This window comes from Parambassis ranga, chromosome 19 (assembly GCF_900634625.1).
Source record: "Parambassis ranga chromosome 19, fParRan2.1, whole genome shotgun sequence".
In the NCBI taxonomy this organism is placed as follows: Eukaryota; Metazoa; Chordata; class Actinopteri; family Ambassidae; genus Parambassis; species Parambassis ranga.
The window spans coordinates 17,198,343-17,218,634 of record NC_041039.1 but is presented as its reverse complement, the minus strand read 5'-3'; the positions used below and the strand labels follow the sequence as shown (position 1 = coordinate 17,218,634).

The following is a 20,292-nucleotide window of genomic DNA, read 5'->3' as shown; positions in this document are numbered from 1 at the left end:
AGAGGAGTGGAAGCTGAACAGGAAAGGAGGGTGGTTTATTCCATTCCATATCCAGTCACAATGTTATCACAGCAGCGCAGAGGAAAAGGAGTCCTGCAGGGATGTGAGTTAGGGACCTGTGTGAGTGCGCTCAAAGACTGAACGTGGACTTCCAAAACTTTGCACGTGTGAGTGTGCTCAGGCATTTGTGTGTCCATGATAGAGCGTGGAAAGCGGCCTCACGGACTGTTATTTCTAAAACAATGTGTCAGCTAACCGAGGGAACACATGCTCCACTGTACTCAGGACTTTCTTCAGGCCCAGCCCTCTGTTTATTTTTCCTGCAATGAACGGGCAGCTCAGTTTACAACAGCCACCCTAAACCTTCACTGTGGAACATCCTGCCTGCAACAGCAGTCAGACAAGCCAATGCAGCACTGACCTTGCCAAATCCTTTTTGCTTTTTGCTCAATTTGCAGAATATCCCCCCCACTTCTTTCATATAAAGCCATTTTTTTCTGGAGACAGAAGGAGTTGTAAACTGATTTGAGTTGCATGTAAATTCTTTTAGCTTTCATGTCTCAAATCCCTCTGCGTGTGACGACTTTTATCCGTTGCAGCTCGAGGGGGCTGCAAAGGGAGAGGCCTCTTTTCAAGTCGCTGCTTCAAGCTAGAAGTGGAGAATAGCTTATATCCTCCGACATTATGCAGGCTTCCATATCTGCAGGGCATAGAGTCGGGGTCACACTAGAGGACCGGATGGGTAAGGGAGGTTTGGAGTGTGTGGTTACCGTCTCCGCCAATAAACCCTCAGCCACCACCTCCAGGGGCAAACTGGCTCACCTTCTGGAGATGGAGGGAGGAAGGCGAAGGAGGGAAGAGTTCAGAGGGTCTAGCAGCTGGACTTTATTTAAGGGTCAAAAAGTGAACCAGAAAATATTCTGAAGACATTAAAAAATCCCTTTGAAACTCAGATCATATCAGTATCAGGGCTGCAGCCGGTAAAGTTTCAAAAGAAGTTTTTTTTTTCTTCATAGCAGGGTCTGCACTAGTCTTTGTACGTGAGTGACAATGAATTACCGTTGAAATTGTTGCATAATTGCTCCATTATTGTGCTCTGGCTTGCTGCAGTACATCCCCTTTGACTTAGACACCTGGAATTTACATTAAAACAAAAAGAGGCGGTCCGAGAGTGTTTGAGAAAACTTCCCTCGAAGTAATAAAGACTTTTTATTCAGTGATTTTCTGTAGTTTACCGTCTGCATGACACAAATGAGTATTGATGTAGGAGAGATTTATAAACAGAAGGCTCAGACGAGCTTACAAAGGACAGTAACAGACTAAGAATAACAGTTGGATGTGTGCATGAGGAAGTCTGAATCCTGCTCTGCATGGCTCTGCAGAGCTCTTTGTTGTTGTCTTCCAGGCCTGCAGCTTGTGTCTGGCGAGCACGAGCTGGGGGTGCTGTCCTACTCATCAGTACCAAAAGTCCTGGAAGACTCGCAGAGCTTCCAGCCATCCACCCACCCACTCCCTCCCCCCTTTGCAAAATGTGGATCAAATTAACCCAGCAGCAGGCCGCAATGTTCTCCCTCGACAATCAATCGACTCTCCAAGTCCTAAAAACAGACCCTCTTGTTTCTTCCTGGAGCCAGACACAAACCGTGTCCTCTGCTCCGTGTTGTCTGCTGCTGTTTGTTTGACTCTGTCAGTTTCCTAAAGATAAAAATATGCATTTCTCCAAAGAGCAGAAAATACTACATTTGTAGTTAATTACCAGCAGGTGTGCAGGTTCCAAGAAAACAACAGTTTCCCCTGAAAATGTAATATAAACACTTTTGTCACATAGCTGCCCGAGGATTTGTTTTATCTTTGCTCTGGTTCCCTGCTTTATTCAGGTGAGTCAGTGCCTACCTGTTGGTTTTGGCATGGTGTGTCTCATTATGGTGTGAAGTTTCCCACCCTGGACTCACCGGGGCTGGTTCATCATCAATCAAATGTTCCCAGGATTTAAAGGATGGAATGTGAACACAGGTCCCTTTATTCTCAGTGTGAAAACATTTTCCTTTAGAATGTCTGTAGGTCTGTCTGTGTAGGTCAGTCTGGTGCAGTGGCTTCTAACTGTGACCAGTGTGAGTGAGGTGTCAGGTTCGTTGGGATGGACTCCAGCCCACCTGTGAGCCTGTACAGGACAAAACAGCTTAAGAAAATGGATGGAGGTCACAATCGCACATGTTTGTCTTATTGATGTGAATAAATCAGGTGGAAGGTGGAAAACCAGTGAGAATTGATGGACAGTGATAAACAACTACCAACCTACTGTTGTCAGCATCATTCACAGTAGTAGCCTGATGTACCGTTCACCTTAGAGCTGCCAAATTGTGGCTAAAGATGCTAGTTTAGTCATATCAAGCTGCTTCATATAGACCTGCTCTATTATAGGCTGTGATCAAACTGCCATCAGGATGCACACAGCACCATGTCCTCATCAGGAGAACGTCATATCAAGTTAGTATTTCAGTCCATAAAAAAAACCAGTGTGTCACTTTAAAATCCGTCCAGTTCATTTAACTACAGCTGTCAAGAATATGTGGAAACTTTGGCTAATTCTGCTTCCCATCACTGGCTTCCTTCATACAGGCCATAAGGCTTCAACACATTCAGGATTAACAGGATGAAAACAGGACACCACCTCATTTATGCCTCAATGAGGTCATAATAGTCTTAATATGGAAAAGAAATCAGGGCATCCGTCCAAATATAGTGCGGCACGTGTTTTTACTCCCAGCGTTAGTCGGTCTGTCCTCGTGAACTTCTGAACATCTTACTGTGACACCAATTATGAATAAGGTTCATGTTGTTCATTCAAGCTGCTCGTACGACTTAGAAATAAGTCGTAGTGATGTGTGATAGAGAGCGATACTATATAGGGGATATAGGGAGGGATGGAGCATTTGGAATGTAGAGCTTATTTGCTCTTGTATGTATTTCAATCATTAGAGGAGGCCTCTCAGACGATCAGAAGACGGCTGGAAAAGAGACGAGAGACTTAAATTTCTTGCTAAGCTGTGATTGGGCAGGACAAGGACAGATCGACAGCTGATTGGTGCAGGAGGTTGGAGAGCAGTGGAGTTAGGGATAGACGGAGAGAGAGAGAGAGGATGGTGGAGAGGAAGAGACTCGAGCAGCGGATGTGGATGAGTGGTGAATGTTGATTGAACTTACACTAAGAGCTACATTTAATGTTTCGCTTGTTTGCCTTATTTTAATGTTAAACTAAAAAAAACACACACAAAGCAAACAAAACCTGTCAAGATCCATTTATTTCAGTTGATACAGTACTACAGGCGCATTGTGCTGACCCAAAGAATTAAGACGTTTTACAGGATTTGAAGAACCTTTATTGATCTGTTACTCCTAAAAAACACACGCACACTTAGCGGCTGCTTTCACAATGAGATGATACCACGCTACGCTCAAACAAACATGTTTTTTTTGTGTCACATTCAGGACACACACACACAAAAGTCAGAAGCAAGGCCGAAGCGTGAACGCGGAGCACTTATTTAAAAATTTTAAATGGCTTGATCAATAAATACAAGTATAAAAAAAACCTCATTGATAATAATTTTTATTATCAAAAACAAAAGGTCATGAAAGATATCAAAGGCACGCAACTTAATTAACCTTGGCAGTCCAGGATCACCCACAGACAAAATAACAAAACAAACAAAAAAATGGTGGCACTAGCCAGCAAAAATATGAGCTGTAATGAAAATAATACTTAAATAACATAATAATACTAATTAATTATTATTGTCATAACAACATCCAGTCAAGTTTTCCTACGATTAGACTTCTGCTAACTAACAGATATGCACCAGTTAATTCCAGTTTGGCAGAGTTTCATCATCAGATTCTTTCCGTTGCTGTAGTTCCTTTTTCCTGCAGGTGTTGGCAGCACTTTGGGCCCCCCTCCTCCTTTGTGAAGAGGTGGAAATATCATTTTATTTATTTATTTATTTATTTGGTCAGGGTCAGTTTTTTGTGAACCACAGACGTACCAAAACAAAGAGGGAGATGAGATCACACACATCAGCTCTGTGTGAGAGAAATTCTTAATACTTCAAGGAAGGAAGTATTTTTCTGCCATAACATAAAGCAATATAAAGTTTCTTATATTTTGGAAAATCAAAAACAGAAGCATAATAAAACAAAATACTAACATAGTATAATTTTCTCACTGTAAATCCAGTTGACAATAAAATGCAATAAAAAAAAAAGGCAATAATAAAATGCAAAGTAATACGCAGTGGGTCTTTTCATTCGGATCAGAACCCAGGACCTTTCCTTCACAGCAGCCGACCACTGAAAACATTCGACACCTGATCATTCTTGTTGTTTCCCCCTCGGGGTCATCTCCTGCATGCTTTTCTGTCTGCATCATTTGATGTTTTGGATGATGTCAGTCACCGGTTTTCTTGCTGCTGCTAAGAAGTGTAACGCTCTTGTTCTGAGGCCACACACGGACCCTTCCAGACAAGCTGTATCAACAGCCCCCAGCATCTTGAATGCAAAAATAAATGAAGAAAAATAAAACAAACGTGAGGTGAAACCTGTGGGGGGGGGGTTCCCTGAATCCATCTTTGGTGTGAAACTACGTTGCTTCTATTCTTTCTACTCACTTCCTGTACTTTCACTAGTCTACATAACAAATCCTTCAAACAAAAAATCCACACAACTCTCCTGTGTTGTGCAGGGAAGTCCTCTCTCTAATCTCATCTCATCTCTCTTTCACACATTACTTCTTTCCCCTCTAGCGACAAATCTCCACTCACTGCCTCTCTCTCTCCTCAACGCTGGAATGAAAACAATAGCTGGCTAATTGTGCTTGCTTGACACAATGAACTAGCACACACAGCTGGAGGGCTTAAGCAAGGACCGCAGACCCCACCTGTGCAGGGTGCAGATCTCAACGCATCGGCACGTCTCCAGGATTCGTCTGAAGGAATTCGCTGTGTCATCAGCCAGCTCCAACAAACCGCCTTACTTTGCTCTTTTGAAGAGCTCCAGGGTTAAATATTAACAATGGAAAACACCTTAACAAGTCTTTGGTAAAGTAAAAAAAAAACCTGCATCTCTGACTAAACAACCAAAAGCTCCAGGCACATTCCAGGACTGTGAGATGGTGTCTGCACCATCTTACATGTCCCACTAGGTGAGCCCCTCCAGACCTCTTGTGTGTTTAACCAAGCCACCTAAACTGCTGACAAACCAAGCTATGGGCTTAAACACTGACAAAGAACACAGGGTAGTCTGCAGATGCTGGTTTATCTCTGTGTGCCTCAGAGACCCCTAAAACGAGTCGGTCGCTGTGCTCCGGAGGCCCTGGGTCTCTCCACATTCAACATGACACACACAAAAAATAAAAAGCACAACTGGTGACAGGTTGGCCTGGCTTTTCCCTCTTCCACTTTAAGGAAATGACATACATAATTTTGAATTATGAATCAAAAAAGGCACTTCCTACATACTCCCTAGTATCATACACATATATAGGACATACGCTTTTATGAAGGTATATTTGCCTGCATGTTTTACATGCGCAGGCAGAGTTATATATGTCGAGTATATATATGTTTCTCATCATCGAGTAACATAATTATATATGTCAGTTCCGCACAAAGAGATGGAGACAAGGAGCTTTTTTTTTTCTTTTGACTCTTCCAGTAATAGCCAGCGCCCACCAGTTCAAAACTAAAGCTACAAAATATTAATAAATAATCAGCATTGTTAGTTATTTTTGGAACAAGACCCTGGTTTGTTTGTTTGGTTGTTTTTTTTAAGGAAGTAAAGATCACAAAAGCATGTGCTCGGTGTGAGTTTTAAGGTGCTTTTGTAAACTCAATGGGTGGTGTAAAAAGGAGAGCCGACCAGTTTCTGGTCGCTGCGTTTGTGATTCTAACTTGCCTTCTTGCTGAATATGTAAACATGTTGAACACAGCACAGTCTATGGGCGGGTGAGAGCAGACTGGGTGGCTTTCTCTCCTGCCAGCGCTCCGTCTCTCTCCCCTTCACAAAACCTTAACTGAATTTCCTCCAGCTCAGAGAAGTGCACCTACGTGTGCACATGTGTGTGTGTGTGCATCTGAGCATGGACATATCGTTTTCAATCAAGATTCAGCCCCATTTCAAAAGCCACAACCTCCCAGCAGTGTATCCCAGTAATGCACTGGTCGTTAATGCAGGGCACGCACACACACACACACGTGCACACATGTTTTAATCGCTCTTCTTCCTCTCTCTCTCTCTGCCGCCTGTTTGGTTAGGTGAGGTTGCTGCTGATGTCCAGGGCTTGCTGGTACACCTGAGTCATGTCCTCCAGGTCCCCCAGCAAGGAGAAGCTGCCATTGTCCCCAGGGGAGCCTTTCGTTTTGGCGCCACGGCTGAATTTGGGTCCCTGGAGAGGCGGGGCTGCCTGGAAGCCCTTGAAGTTGGCAAGCTGCAGCAGGTTTTCAGCCGAGACACAAGCCCTGATGTTTGGGCGGAGGTGCGGGGTGGATGGATGCCACTCGGCCCCACTGAGGGAGCTGGGTGACAGGGACAGGACGGAGCTGTCCTCTCCCACTATACTCGAGGGACGACTCTGACTTCGGGACAGACCAGAGTCGGTTGAGGGAGGAGGCTCACCAAGAAGTCCAGCTACTGCTGCTGCTGAGGGAGGTCCACTGTAGGTGGAGTACTTGCCGTTTCGCTTCAAGATACCCTTTCTCCCCATAACTCTCTTGGGTGGAGAGGTGGCTAGCAGAGACATACTGGCGCCCCCTAAAAGCTCGGAGGACTCACTGCGCTCCGGGGAAGAGTAGTACCCTGATTCCCGCTGTTGGTTGTTCTTCAAGATGCCTTTCTTGGGTAGAGAGGGCACCATCTTAGCTGGCGAGCCTCCTCCCAGATTCGGCTCCTCTTCCTCTTGATCTGGGCTCGATGGCTCCTCTGCCCCTTCAACTTGTTGAGACCCTGCTGCCTGAGCCAGCTCCGCCTCCTCCAGACTGGCAGACTGCTGCTCCTCAGTAACCCTAGTCTTCAGGATACCCTTGGGTCTCTTCAGACCCGGCTTGTCTTCTGCCCCACAGTGGGTCTGTCCCGCCTCCACATTCTCCTTCTTGGACTTTTTGGGCCTCTGGCGCAGCAGCTGGGGCATAACGGCAGCTTTGGCTCCAGAACCACGTGGCTCAGTGCGGTTCTGCCAGTCGATGAAACGGGCCAGCATGGGTGAGCCTCCGTGGTCGCGTTGGCTCTCGCAGTCACACACGCTGTTTTTCCAGCCCCAGTTTACCCACCAGTGATTGGCTATGTCTTCCACCGTAGCCCGGCGCTCAGGGTTCACCATCAGCATCCAGCGGATCAGTCCACGGGCATCTAGAACGAAACAGAACAATGTGTGAGCTGCCTCATGATGCATTTCATAAAAAAACTCACAACTTAAGTCGATGCTTGTGCATTTATGAATAAAAGGATACATGCAAGAGAGAGTACCTGAGGACTGCGTGGGCTCCTTGTACTCGCCATTGCTAATCTGGCGAATGAGGTTTTTGTGGTCTCCCCCATCAAATGGCATAGTTCCATAGACCAGGGTATACAGCAGCACCCCCAGAGCCCAGCTGTCCACCTGTTGAGGACAGAACCCTGGTTTTGAACTTGTTCATTCAAACATCAACACAGCTCACACCATGCAGCATGCAAATGAAACAAAACGCTGACGTGTTCTGCAATGTAGGCCCAGACCTCTCAAGTCTGTGTTTTTATTAGCTATTCATGGCATTAGGATGAAGGTGGTCTGCTCAACATCAGAGTGGAGCTGCAGACTTTAAGCACCGCAGTCACACAAACATCTCAAAAGAACGCCGCTGTTAAAAAGCTATTGACACTGCAGTGTTTCTCCAGCAGGTCGCTCATAGTGGTAATGACGAATGCCAGGGTCTGGTGGGAAACGGCTTGTTTACACACTGATAAATCAACCCCAGCCTTCTCTCCTGTTCTGTCAGGCTGAGGCAAGAACTTTCTGACCACTGACCTAATGTGATGTGGCTTCCTCTGCAGTTACATAAGCCTGACGGTTTGGGGCATGAAATGCAGAGCCACAGGGGGAAGCGGTGGGTAATGAGACCAACAGAGATGGCAGAGTTGTATATCGTGAGCTCCCGGCAACCCACTAGAAACACTCTGATGATCTGTGTGTGTGTGTGTGAGGGAGAGAATGGGAGATGAGATGTTCTGAGAAATGTGCTTGTGATGGGGGTTGGCGAGTCTAGGAAGAGGAAATCAGATAGGACCAGTTAAAGAGCTGCTGTACTTCCTTCAAGGCTCTGGACCAGCACCAAGAATGTTGCACTCCTCTGTTGCCATTGGTTGGTTCCAGAGGGCGAGACAGGGCACGCACTATTGTTGCGTTCTATTTTCGTTGCCTGTGTTTGCTGTAATTTGTGGCCTCACCCCAAATGTGGTTCTGTAATTTCGATTGCAATCGTACTGCTGTAGTTTTTAGCACTCTGGAGTAAATTATAGTGAATCATGCTAAATTGAATGGTTGGACTTGAATATCTAAAAATGCTTTGTTTCTCCTCTCGCTTTGTTTCATGCAAACGATTCAACTGTAGAGACAACACCCTTCAGAATGACTATGGACTTTTCCACTATTTCTTTCACCAAAACTTTTTAGTTAAGACGCTAATTTTGACCATGAGTGCTTTTTTTTGCAGCTGTCATTCCTCACCCATTAATCCAAAAGAAAGTGAGTCTACAGTTCCTCACTTCAAACACTGAGAGAAGAGGAGGGATGCAGGCCCTCTCCACGCTGACCCACTGTGGAGTCAGACCTCCCTTTGGCTGTGGTCTAATCCCATCAAAGAGGCTGAACATAAAGCCTCCCACCACTTTTGTGACAATGTAGATAATCACTAGTGAGATAATAATGAAAGTTACATAAGCAGGTTTCTAGGAAGGGTAACGAATGCTTAATAGAAACTAGCTGTGTTGTCCTCACCTCTGGGCCACGGTATGGTCTCCCATTGACGATCTCTGGTGAAGCATAGAGCGGGCTGCCACAGAAGGTCTGCAGTAGCTTGTCCTTATGGTAGAGGTTGGACAGCCCGAAATCAGCAATCTGTTGAAAGGCAGGCGAGGTGTGAATCTGACACGTGAGATCATTGGAGGTGAAGTTCTTACCAGAACGCATCACAGATCAAACGTACCTTAATATTACAGTTTTCATCCAGTAGCACATTTTCCAGTTTAAGATCCCTGTGCACCACTCCATTCTGGAAGTCAGAGAGATCCATGCATTATTCATGAGATCCACGCCACAGACAGTCCATTATATTAAGATGTGATTTACTCTGACAAAGCTTGTGGCTCTCCAGGGAAATCAAGGCAGCCTGTTGGTGTAGCACTCTTTAATTGCTCCTGTCCCCTCCAGCGTCTTTATGCTGACATCTGCTGCCATTTTCTTTTTTAAACCAACTCACATGTGTCACATAAACGCGGGCCTGTAATTACCACCCTGTATGAGTGATGTTCTCACAGCATCCTGGGATAGAACACAGCTACACTGGTTTTATTTTTTTTTTAAATCAATGAATTAACATGTGGGAAGCAGAACCGAACTCCAATGTGGACTACACCTGTCACCCCCTTCGCAGGATGATCCACATGGTTCCTCTTTCTGGTTATTTTTTGGCATGTCGCTCGTGTTCACATGGCTCCGATTGGTGGATTGTTGCTTGTTGTGACTCACATCACCCCACCCAGCAGGAGGGTTAGCGGCTGGTGGTGATGATTCATCATTCTGGGACTCTCCTATCTGAGCACAGTGACATCATCCCTATCTCCAGCTGGGAAGAGTGTGACAAGGGAGCCCATCCAAATAAGCAGAAAGGCCCTGTGGTTGTGATGGGGGTTAGTGAGGTGTAGAATAGGCGTCAACATGGGTGAGGGCGGAGCTGAATCTCTAGGGAAATGCTCTGGAGGGGATCTCCATCTGCGTAAATGTGTGTGTGTGTGGTAACACATGAGCACAGTATTAATGCAAAGGCCTATTTGTTGCAGAGAGCATAAGCCTGAATTAAACTAGCCTGTGTTCCCTCTTCACTCAGAAACAGATGACTCCCTAACACCAGTGCGCCAAGAAAAGCATTCTGTGTCGGGCGCTGCAGATTAACTGGCTGTATGGCTGACTGTGGAGGCGCGTGGTCAATGTTAGAATGAGAGAGAGGCGTACAGTGACCAGAAAATGAATGTACATGTTTTTGTTTTGTTTATATGTATGAGACATGGACTGGGTTGTCTCACCTTATGGCAGTGGTGCACAGCAGAGACTATCTGTCTGAAGAAGTGTCGCGTCTCACGCTCACTCAGGCGCCGGCGCTCGCTGATGTAGTCGTACAGCTCGCCCTTGCTGGCGTACTCCATCACAATCACGATCTTGTCCTTGTTCTCAAATACTGACAAATGAGAAAACAAATAACTGTCCATTAGTATCTGAGGACGACTTGAGTCCTTCCAGCTTCATTTTATCATGTTAAAACCATGAATACACATCTTTATGTTACATCAAGCACCACGTTTAGTTTGGAAGTCTAAATTCCAGAGGAGCACATCACTTCTTTACACTTCTCCCAGGGTTACATCACCCAAACCCCACCTCGTGTGTCTGGCTCCTCCACAACACTGCAGGGAGGGACTGTTAACTCGATCAAGCCCAGTCCTCAGAGACCACGGCACGAGGAGAGCAGTGAAAACAAACAAGGCCGATCGAAGAGAGGACGAGTTCGCTTCAAACCATTGTCCCGACACGTCACATTTAAAATTCATATCATGTCACAACTCTTCACAACATGCTCCCATATTCCTCACCACCATGCTGAGTCTGATGATCCTCCTGTGAGTCTTTTGACTGAGACATTTGCCTATTTCACTTAGAGATTGTACTATAATGCCACTAACAAGACCCCGATCTTTATTCAACTGGTCCTCGATAAACAAACAGTGGCTCATTCGGCACGTTATACGAAGAATAAGGATCAGTTCAGGAAGTTTAATGAAACTGGTTCTTTGTGTGTATGTGTCACTCGGGCTAAAAGAGTTACTTGATTCACATCTGCTGAAAAGTGATGTTACTGTAAGGCATCACTGTCCGACCAAACGTCTCATTTTGAGTCAGTTTTAGCCTTCTGCTGTATAATTTCACTTTGGCAACATGTGTCTCCTTGGCATGAAAGGAATGACAGCGGTTACACACAGAGAGAGGGATAAAGACAGAGGAGACGCAGCGGAGACGTCAACAGCACAGTCAGCCATGTTGCTACATATTGTACATGTTGATTTTCCCACACAGCAGGGTCACCGGGGGTGAGGGCCTCTGCTTTCTGCACCCTTGAGTGAGCACCTTCATAGTCTGTCACACTACTTTCCTCAGCACCCGCCCCTCCCTCCCAGGGTCCTTTTTAAAGATATAATCCTCTACAAAAACACACAGTTGTTGAGTGATGGTAATGCTCCCTGATTGTGACTGTCGGGCTGCTTAGGAAGTAACAGACGGGACGTAAGCCAAGCACTCGGGAGGCAAGTGGAGATCAGGCCCTCTGATTGGTGGACAGAGTGGTGACCTGGGGTGACATTCACAGAGCTCCTCGATGGGGTTGCGCTTGAAAAGCCAAATTCTCTGTTGCACTCCCTTTTACCTTTGACCCCTGGTGGTGAAGTAATTACCCAGTTTACATAACTTTTTGCTGCAGCCTGCTGGGTACTGCAGCCTCGCCTGCAGCCTCGCTGTCACTCACTGGGCTTTGTTCACAGGTCAAGCCCTCACATCTGACCAATTAGCACCTATTGTCCGTCTGCCGCTGCAAACTTGAATTAGACACAGGTTGTTTTATTGAAAGTTAATTTTTAAGCGGCCTAATTTGCTCAGTATCTTTAGAGATAAACTTTGTTGCTCTTTAGTTGAATCACAAAGCAGATGCCACTGTACAGTATTTATGAAGCTACACCCACACAGCAAATAGTTTGGGAGCAATGGTGGAAAAGATCAACTTACTTCATGTAGGTTTTTGTGCATGAACTCACAAAAAAAGCCAATTAACTGGCTGACTCTCACTGAGTTTTAAAACCTCCTCCCCTACCTTTAATGCACCACCACAAAAACTACACCAACAATCACAGAATCTGGGATTAAAATATGTATATAACCATTCAGAAAAAAGCAAAATGCAGGCAGGTTTATACCTATTACAGTAACGTTACTGCCAAGTGAATGCTGTTGGAGTGCTGCTTGAATGGAGATTGATTAGATTTGGTGGATGACATGGCAGAGCTGCTGAAATATGAGACACGAGTATAGAAAAGGGAAACCATAGTTTGTATATTTACCTCAATGACTAAAGTGGCACAAGCTGATAAACACCCCTGAGTACTAGATAAAAACTGACTGCATCCCTGCCTATTGCAAAAAATCCCAAGCATGTATGTGTTTTTTGTTTTTTTTGCTGAGGGTTATATATCAGGCCGTAGACAACAGGAAGCAGCAGGGTTTACAGATAACCGACCGCTGGTTTCTGTACAGATATAAGAAGTATAGAGTGCTATCTACTCTAACTGTTAGAAAAAAGAAGCAACTTGAGCATCTGTGTCTACGTACGCCTCAACATTCTCTTTGCATGTATCAATTTGTGCTTTTACAGCATTCTTTGGTGTTGACTAAAAAAGGAGGGCACTGAGATACATGGCTGCGCCTGAGGAGAAAAGACCAAAAAACTCCACTTTTAAATGCCCCACACAGCATGCTGATGGATGCAGAATGTGAGGGAGTGGTAAAAATCAATCTTCACGCACACATCTGGTTCAGCTTTGCTTCACACAAGGCAGTTAGCAGGGGCTGTTGAAGAGGGTGTTGCCGGATACACAAATCTCTGGGCCTCCTATATATCTCTAAAGCGGAGGCTGGGCGGCGGCCAGGCCACAACAGTAAACGCTGGGCTTAAGGAGAAACACCAAAGAGCGAGAGCAATGAGTCTGGTCGAGTTTGTTGGTGGAGCGGGCTGTTTTTAAAGGAAAGCAACACCAGACAGGCTCGTCTTTCAAAACGCATAAAAGTCAGCTACACTTCAGTCCTCCAGCTGACTGCTGGCACATTTCCATGACCAACAGTGATGTTTGTTTCATATACACTTTGCTGATAACAACCTCAGGACTTTAAACTGCACAAAGGGCAGTGGGTGAGCCGGTGTGAGCAGTGGCACAGATCCTGCTGCCATTATGCCCGGGTAGCTATGATAAAAAAAAGGCCATTGAAACTGTTGCTTTGTTGACACAGGCGTAAAAATAGTCACGAGTCACAAATCATATGAAATCAGCACACACTGCAGCGCCTTGTGACTTTAAATGCCTGCACGTATGCCCAGAATCCATCATAAGAAATGATTAATGTGCATGCAACAATTGTTCCGATTTCACACTTGCCATTCAGTCTAATCTGTCGGTCTGTTTTCTGACTGCAAAGTTAAGGTCATTCAAAAGGTCTCACCAAAAAAGTATGCATGCTGTCTGAAGGCTTTGATATTTAGAGGTTTGCTTCCTGAGGCAGATATAAGTTGCTCCAGGGAAGGCTTAAGGCCTTCTTCTCTTTACCGCATAGCACTGGACTGGAGTCAGACCGGGTGCAAGCCCGGGTGACTGAGGTCAGTGCTGTGTCTCCTTTGCCATACCATACACATACAATGACATAAATAACATAGGACTCATGCACACACACACACACACACACACACAATACACAAGAACAGTCTGGTTCCCAGCTGCAGTTGTCTCTAAGTATCAGCAGATGTCTGGCCCTGAGATCAAGACCAGAGAAGACAAGGGATGAGACCTCTTAGATGTGGGAGAGGCAATCCCTTAGAATATCACCCCTTGTATAAACACAAACTTTCCTCGCACACACGCAAACACACATTCAGCGAGATCCAGACGTCCAACTCATCCAGACTTTTACTGGCTCAGGCAGCCAGACAGGAGATGAATAACATCCCTCTGCTGTAGTCTCGGACTTATTATGCCATCTGCATGTCATAACATGACAGTCCTGCAGCTCGGACACGAGCACTGAATGAGCCGAGGGACGGGACGTGTGTTTTTGTTTATGTGTGCTTAAGTCAAAGGAGTATGAATGATTTGTCATGGTGTGTGTGTGTGTGTGTGTGTGTGTGTGTGTGTGTGTGTGTGTTTTCCAGCATCTCACCTTCATATATAGAGATGATGTGTGGGTGGCGGAGGGATGACATGATCTCGATCTCGCGGCGGATGTGTACCATGTCCTGCTCATCCTTGATCTTCTCCTTCCGAATTGACTTGATAGCCACCTGGAAACAGGAGACAGGAAACACTTTGATCAGATGACTGAGAGAGAAGTAAGAGATATCAGGTATCATCTGCAACCGCTTAAAATACATTTTTCAGTTAAACAGACAAACTCACATGGGGAGACTACAGGATGCACGTGCATTATCTTATCAGTGGGTGTACAGGACTCTTGCATGGTGCAGGCCATGTGATGTCTTGCATCTATTGCTTTATCTTTCTCTTAAATCCACCTCCTTTACATCCTGACTCTGCTGTGACCTTTGACCTCCCCTTGCTGACATACAGTTACAGTCTTTCTCCAGGTGAAGCCACATGAAGATGTGCTTATTAAGTGAAGCAACCTGTGACCCATCGCTCCACAATAAGAAGCTCGTGGAACAGTAACACAGATAAACACTGTAAAACATGGTGGTTTACAGCTGATGCTAAATAATACGTCCTAATCAGCTGTGAAATCGCAGCTTCTTTCAAACTGAACATTAGCTGGACACTTGTTTGTTCACTCGATGTAATGCAATATGACAGATTCCACAGCCAGGCTGGCTCACAGCACTGACTGTTTTAATAACACTACCATTGGAATTAAATAAGGAACAACTGAGGCAGCAATTTGTTCTCTTAAAAATTACAACCTCAGCAAAGTAAGCAACGCAAAGTCTATTCAAATTAGATGTTTCTGTGTCCACTAAAAATGGTGGACACAATTTCTAATAATGCCGCTGATAAGGACAGTGAACCTCATGAGAAAAGGGTGAAAAAGGGAAAAGCCTGGAGCTCAGACCGCTCCGCCATAAATCAATTCTTGTCAACCAAGTGTCCTTGGAAAGACACTAATCAGTACCCAGTGTCTTATTTTAGTCATTCTGATTAAGAGCAGCTAATGGCCTACATTCTAAACAGCTTGAAAAGCCGTCCTGCTGGGAGTTTTATGGAAGAACCAGGGGAGTGAGCTGAGGCCGAGGAAGTGATTCAGTCTACAAAATGAGCTTGTTGCAGGATATTCAATGACACTCGGTCTGATGGTTTTTCATTGTCGTGGCAATGCCAGTGGGCCGAGAGTTAGCCGCAACTGCATGCATTCAAACCGCTAACCTATGCACTTCATAAATGAGAGGTTAGCAGCCCTCTCCAAATAAACCAATGCAGAGTACATAGTCTAGCACGTCGCTCTAATTGTAGCCTAAACATTCTGGATTGAATCTTGGGTTTCTTTTGATCAAGGTGCATGAAGTCTGTTTGCTCTGAATCCTGTTAGTTTAAACTTTTGTCCTCTCCTTGCTAAGCTGCAGTACTCAGAGGAGCCCAGCTTTATTCCATGCAGCACAAAACCACAGGCAGTAGCGAGTGCCAAGCTAATTACCGTGTACATCAATAAAAATAACCCCAAACCGGAATAGCTCCCTACCAGAGCACGCCTTGATTACATAGAATTTAAAGAAATGATACCATAATTAACAAGCCGGGGTCCAGGGGGTTCACATGTTGCGCTCCTAATTGGTAAAAGTTGTTTGTGTCTTAACACTGATGTCTTCTTTTACCTCATGAGAATCAACACTTCACCACTGATCCCCAAAATGTGAGGAACATTTTGCAGAATGTGACTCACCTTCCTGGATTTAATTCAGGGATTCATTCATTTCTGCAACATTTGTTAAAAAAACTTGCAAAACCTGCAAGTAAAATGTATCTCCCCTCTTTGTCAGACGGTATCAGTCTTTCCTGAGCATTGTCTTTATTCTTCTCTGTATGCCTGCTCACTGAAGCATCCACTTCTCCCACATCGGGCTTGAGACCCGGCCAAGTGTCTCCTGTGTATCTCCTCATGTTCCCTTGCCCTGACCCCGGTGTGGATCATTAAACAGGACTGTAGATCAGCCAGTTGCCAGCTGGCCGGGCTGGCTGACACAGCTACGTTTGTCCTTAAGTGGATCCCTATTACTGTCACTCACAGTAAACAGGCGCTGCACTGCTGCCCAGGTATGGGGCCGCAGGTTCGTCTGAGGGGGGGTGGAGGGTGTGTGTGTGTGTGTGTGTGTGTGTGTGTGTTTGGGGGGGGGGGCTTCTATTCCTTGTTCGGGCCTGTTTGAAGTGAAAGTCCATGCATCGCTTCAGTGGAGCCTGACATCTTCCTGCACTTTCTCAGGCCATTAAAATAGATGAGGTATTCATCACTGCTTCGTCTAAAAATCATGATCGTCTGCTGTGTTGACTGTCTGACTCAGAGTCTGAGGTGGGGTGGGTGGGGTCTGGGCGGTGGGGGAGGAGGAGCCCAGTCATTTTTCCAGAGAACTATATTCTCAAACTGAAACAAAATAAATCATAAAACCTCATCAGCAGCAGCACATACAGCAGAGGATTGTCAGTGTTCTCCCCTCTGCTGCACCTCCCCGTTCAATCCATTGTTGGAGAATGATGTAATCTGGTGCTCTGAGCTCATATTAATATGCCTCTGTATCCCATTTAACTGAGGCTGCCCCTCTCTTGTGATGATGTCGGGTTATCTCTGTATCTGTGCTAACTGCTCGCCCCCTCCTGTCCCTAATGAGTCCTCCATACAGGATATTAACCTTCCTCCTCCGATCTCATTTCCTGCAGCCTTTCATGTGTCAGTATCCATTTTTGGCCCGTCTGTCACCACAACCTTTCCACTACTACTGTCACAAACAGCATCTTCTAGAGTTACACACAGACACGGGAGCATATGCACGTACCTCCTCTATTATCATACACAGATATGGATGTGGAGTCACTCAGTTCTGCTTTGGCTGAGCCCATGTTTAAACAGTCCAGCCTTCATTCACACATTTATCTCCTCAATCAGCAGGAAAAAGTTGCCTGATTGCGTAACAGTCACACACAAGGACACAAGGGACTTCCTCTGGGTCAGAGGTCAAGTAAACTCCAGACACATGTGGCATGTGAGGTGGCCGGCAGCCATGCTCACAGCTAGGTATACACAGTGATGAAAGAAAGTCCTACACGTTCCTATTTAGAGTCTGCACTGACTGGTTAACAGAACAAATAGAAAACCATCATAGAGAATGAGTTGTGTGTGTAGTGGGTTTATACTCCCTGCTATTAAGCTACATGTGTTCTAAGCTATGAAGCCGGTGGTGGTGGTGGAGGGGGCATTGTGGACCTGTAATGTTTGCCTCCCATCCTGGCATTCAGAGTGAATGGAAAGTTCCTCGTGCTCTGCCAGAATGAGCACAGGGGTCACATGTGTGCAAAGACATTACAGCAGATGTGTTTTTTTAGGACGACAACTCATAAAGAAACAGAAAGTCAAGGAGTGAGGAATGCAAACAAACTAACATGGGTCGTTCCCAGAAACCTCACCACATCCATTCTGAGGCTTCACCAGACTGAAGGGACTTTAGCTGCTGCTCATGATGCTCACTGGATTCACACAAATCGCATCAGTCTGTCAGTAGCCGGATTTGCACTCTGGCATCCGGTCGTCGGACGAGGCGTGTGCAGCTCCGGCCCCACGGCCCCTTTCTGGAGCACGGGGGAATTCCCAGAGGAGGCAAAGACATGCACACGCCTCTAATGTAAGAGCAGTGCTGTTTGTTGTGACTGTAGTAAACAGAGCTGCAGGAGCGAGCATGCACGGCCAGCGGCGGACAGATGTGTGCAGACTGTGGCTCACCTCTCTGCCGGAGTGCCGCTCGATGGCCTTCTTGACCTTGCCGTACGTGCCTCTTCCCAGCGTCTCCAGCAGCTCGTAGCGGTGTTTCAGGTTGTGCTTGTGGTGGTGTTTCTTCACGCCTGAGTTCCTCCTTCCATCGCCGCTAGAAGGCGTGTTTTCAGGTGAGCTCCTGGCAGGTAGAGCCGGAGCCGGAGCTGGAGGCGCAGGGCAGAGGTCACCCCCTGCCGGTTTGCCCGCTGAGCTCTGGCCTTTCTGGGCCTCGGGACGGGTGGTTCCCCGGTGGGGTGATAAATAAGCAGTTTCCATTTCACTATAATAGGGAAGCGTACCTTCCCACTGTTACATATATCCCAAACTACCTACTTTACTCAAATTGATAATATAATACTTATAGGCCTAATAATAGTAGTAATAAATAAATAAATTACAAGGAATAACGCCAGTCATGTTATCACACGTGGAAACTAACATTTCCAGATTGTCATTGTTGATCAATGGGCTTTGATCAAGTGAACAGAGATGTCTCCTTCTACCCATTCATCTTATCGCTATATAATCAATATATATAATGGATTACTCGGCCCATAATATCCTGATACATACTCTTCTATCAGTTGATTATAAAATTAATTCTAATGCCGGTTGTATAATGAAATGATTCAGGTTTCGGCAGCGAGCTGCCGGAAGCTGAGCGCACTTTGATCAAAGATGCTATAATAATAATAATCTAACGATGTGCGAGCTTATATCCCATTAACCGAAATGATTGATCCCCTCACTCCTCAGTTGACTGGCATAGTAGCTCGTTCACATTATCTGTCGTCGTCGTAAACGGTGCCAACATCACGAGAAAGGCGAGAAAGCTGCGACGAAACCGGCGTTCTGGATGAAGATGACCCTCATTTTGTCCGCGGCCCAGGTACAGATCCTCATTCATCAGGACTCTGTCTATTGTGCGCCTGCATGCTCCGTGCCGGGGTCGACGCTGCTGGAAGTGCGCTGTGATCGGACTCTATCTCTAGCTGAGACGGGTTGGATACTGCCATGGTCGCTTCGCTGCTCCCCCTCTTCTTCTTCTTCTTCTTCTTCGTCTTCGTCTTCTTCTTCTTCGTGTGCCCTTCTTCTCCTTCTCCTTCTCTCTCTCTATGCTCAGCGTGAGGGGCTGCGAAGGAGGAATGCGAGAGGATCCCAGACCGGAGGCGGGGTCTAGGCAGACCTCCTCCTCCTCCTTCCCTGTCTCCTCTTTGTGCTCCCATCCCCTCTCACATCTCTGATCAGGGGCGTAGCCGGGGATCCAGCGCGCAGGAGGTCCGCATCCTGAGCCTCATTCAAAGAGAGGTTCAGGCTAAAGGTGCCTCTTACTTTTATTTTTAAAATACTTTAATAATCCCATCAGGGACATTGCTGAAAGCTGCCCAGCAAGTAGCGCCACACACCGGTGAGTCACTGGAGGCAGTGCGGGTAAAGTGCCTTGACAAGGACACACAACAATGACTAGGGAGGAGCTGGGATCGAACCACCAACCTTCCGGTTATTGGACAACCCTGCTCTACACTGATTGAATAATCTTCATGACCTCCATGTCAATATGACCATGAACATGTTACTGCCTGATACAAAACCTTTGGTTTTCATATTTATTTACTGTCTGTGGCTGTGATACGCCATCTTTGAATAGTTTTAAATGATCATTATTAAACATTAAATCTCCATTAGGTTCATGTGCCTCAAATCACATTCCTCCAGGCGTCACTAGGCTTTTATGTTAAAATGTCAGAAATCTGACATTCACACAGATCCATCAGGTAAGGGTTAAAGCTATATGTTCTCTCTCTAAATCAGGGCTCTCTAGAAACATCTTGGGTTGGATTCTTGTTAACACAGAGAGGTTGCCAGACAACCAGCAGACACTTCAGGGCCCGGCCAAGCAGACATGTGTTTCCCAAGATGTCGAACTCTTAAATCCACTGCTGGGTTGATAAGATACTCTGCTGCTATGAGAGATAGACTTGTTACAGCAGCAACAGTGAAAATGCATCATAAATGGCTCAGGGACAGGAGGAGATTTGAGGTGAACTTGTTCCAAAACCAGATACAGTTTGAAGCAAAAATCCATACGCACAGCTCATTATTTATGAACGCCTCCATGCATAAAGAAGATTATTGTCTGTTCCTGTGTGTAGATGAAAGCAGATGTTATCAACACCATAACATCCAGAAAGTTGCAGTCACTTTGGTTCAGCTGCTTT

The 20,292-nt window shown here is 45.8% G+C and overlaps 1 protein-coding gene across 2 annotated transcripts; it reads right to left on the bottom strand.

Annotated features, from left to right (window-relative positions):
- Positions 1-3,284: 3,284 nt before the first annotated feature.
- nuak1b (NUAK family, SNF1-like kinase, 1b) lies at positions 3,285-19,375 on the bottom strand. Of its 2 annotated transcripts, XM_028430729.1 has the most exons (8): positions 18,044-19,375; positions 14,270-14,390; positions 10,327-10,478; positions 9,231-9,296; positions 9,023-9,142; positions 7,516-7,648; positions 6,259-7,398; positions 3,285-6,111 (listed from the first exon to the last, which is right to left on the bottom strand). In XM_028430729.1, the coding sequence occupies exons 1-7, from the start codon at positions 18,347-18,349 to the stop codon at positions 6,305-6,307; spliced, it is 1,992 nt and encodes a 663-aa protein (XP_028286530.1). In that variant the 5' UTR covers positions 18,350-19,375; the 3' UTR covers positions 3,285-6,111; positions 6,259-6,304. The 2 variants fall into 2 exon arrangements, with proteins under 2 accessions (XP_028286530.1, XP_028286529.1); XM_028430728.1 differs by having other exon boundaries at positions 3,285-7,398.
- Between the last annotated feature and the right edge of the window lie 917 nt (positions 19,376-20,292).

Excerpts from the sequence above, each read along its gene's own strand:
- nuak1b (XM_028430728.1), bottom strand. The coding sequence starts at position 18,349 with ATGGAAACTGCTTATTTATCACCCCACCGGGGAACCACCCGTCCCGAG. Across the intron at positions 9,143-9,230 it reads ATGAAAACTGTAATATTAAG|ATTGCTGATTTCGGGCTGTC; the intron begins GTACGTTTGATC and ends GCCTTTCAACAG. Across the intron at positions 7,649-9,022 it reads GACCATACCGTGGCCCAGAG|GTGGACAGCTGGGCTCTGGG; the intron begins GTGAGGACAACA and ends TGTCCTCAACAG.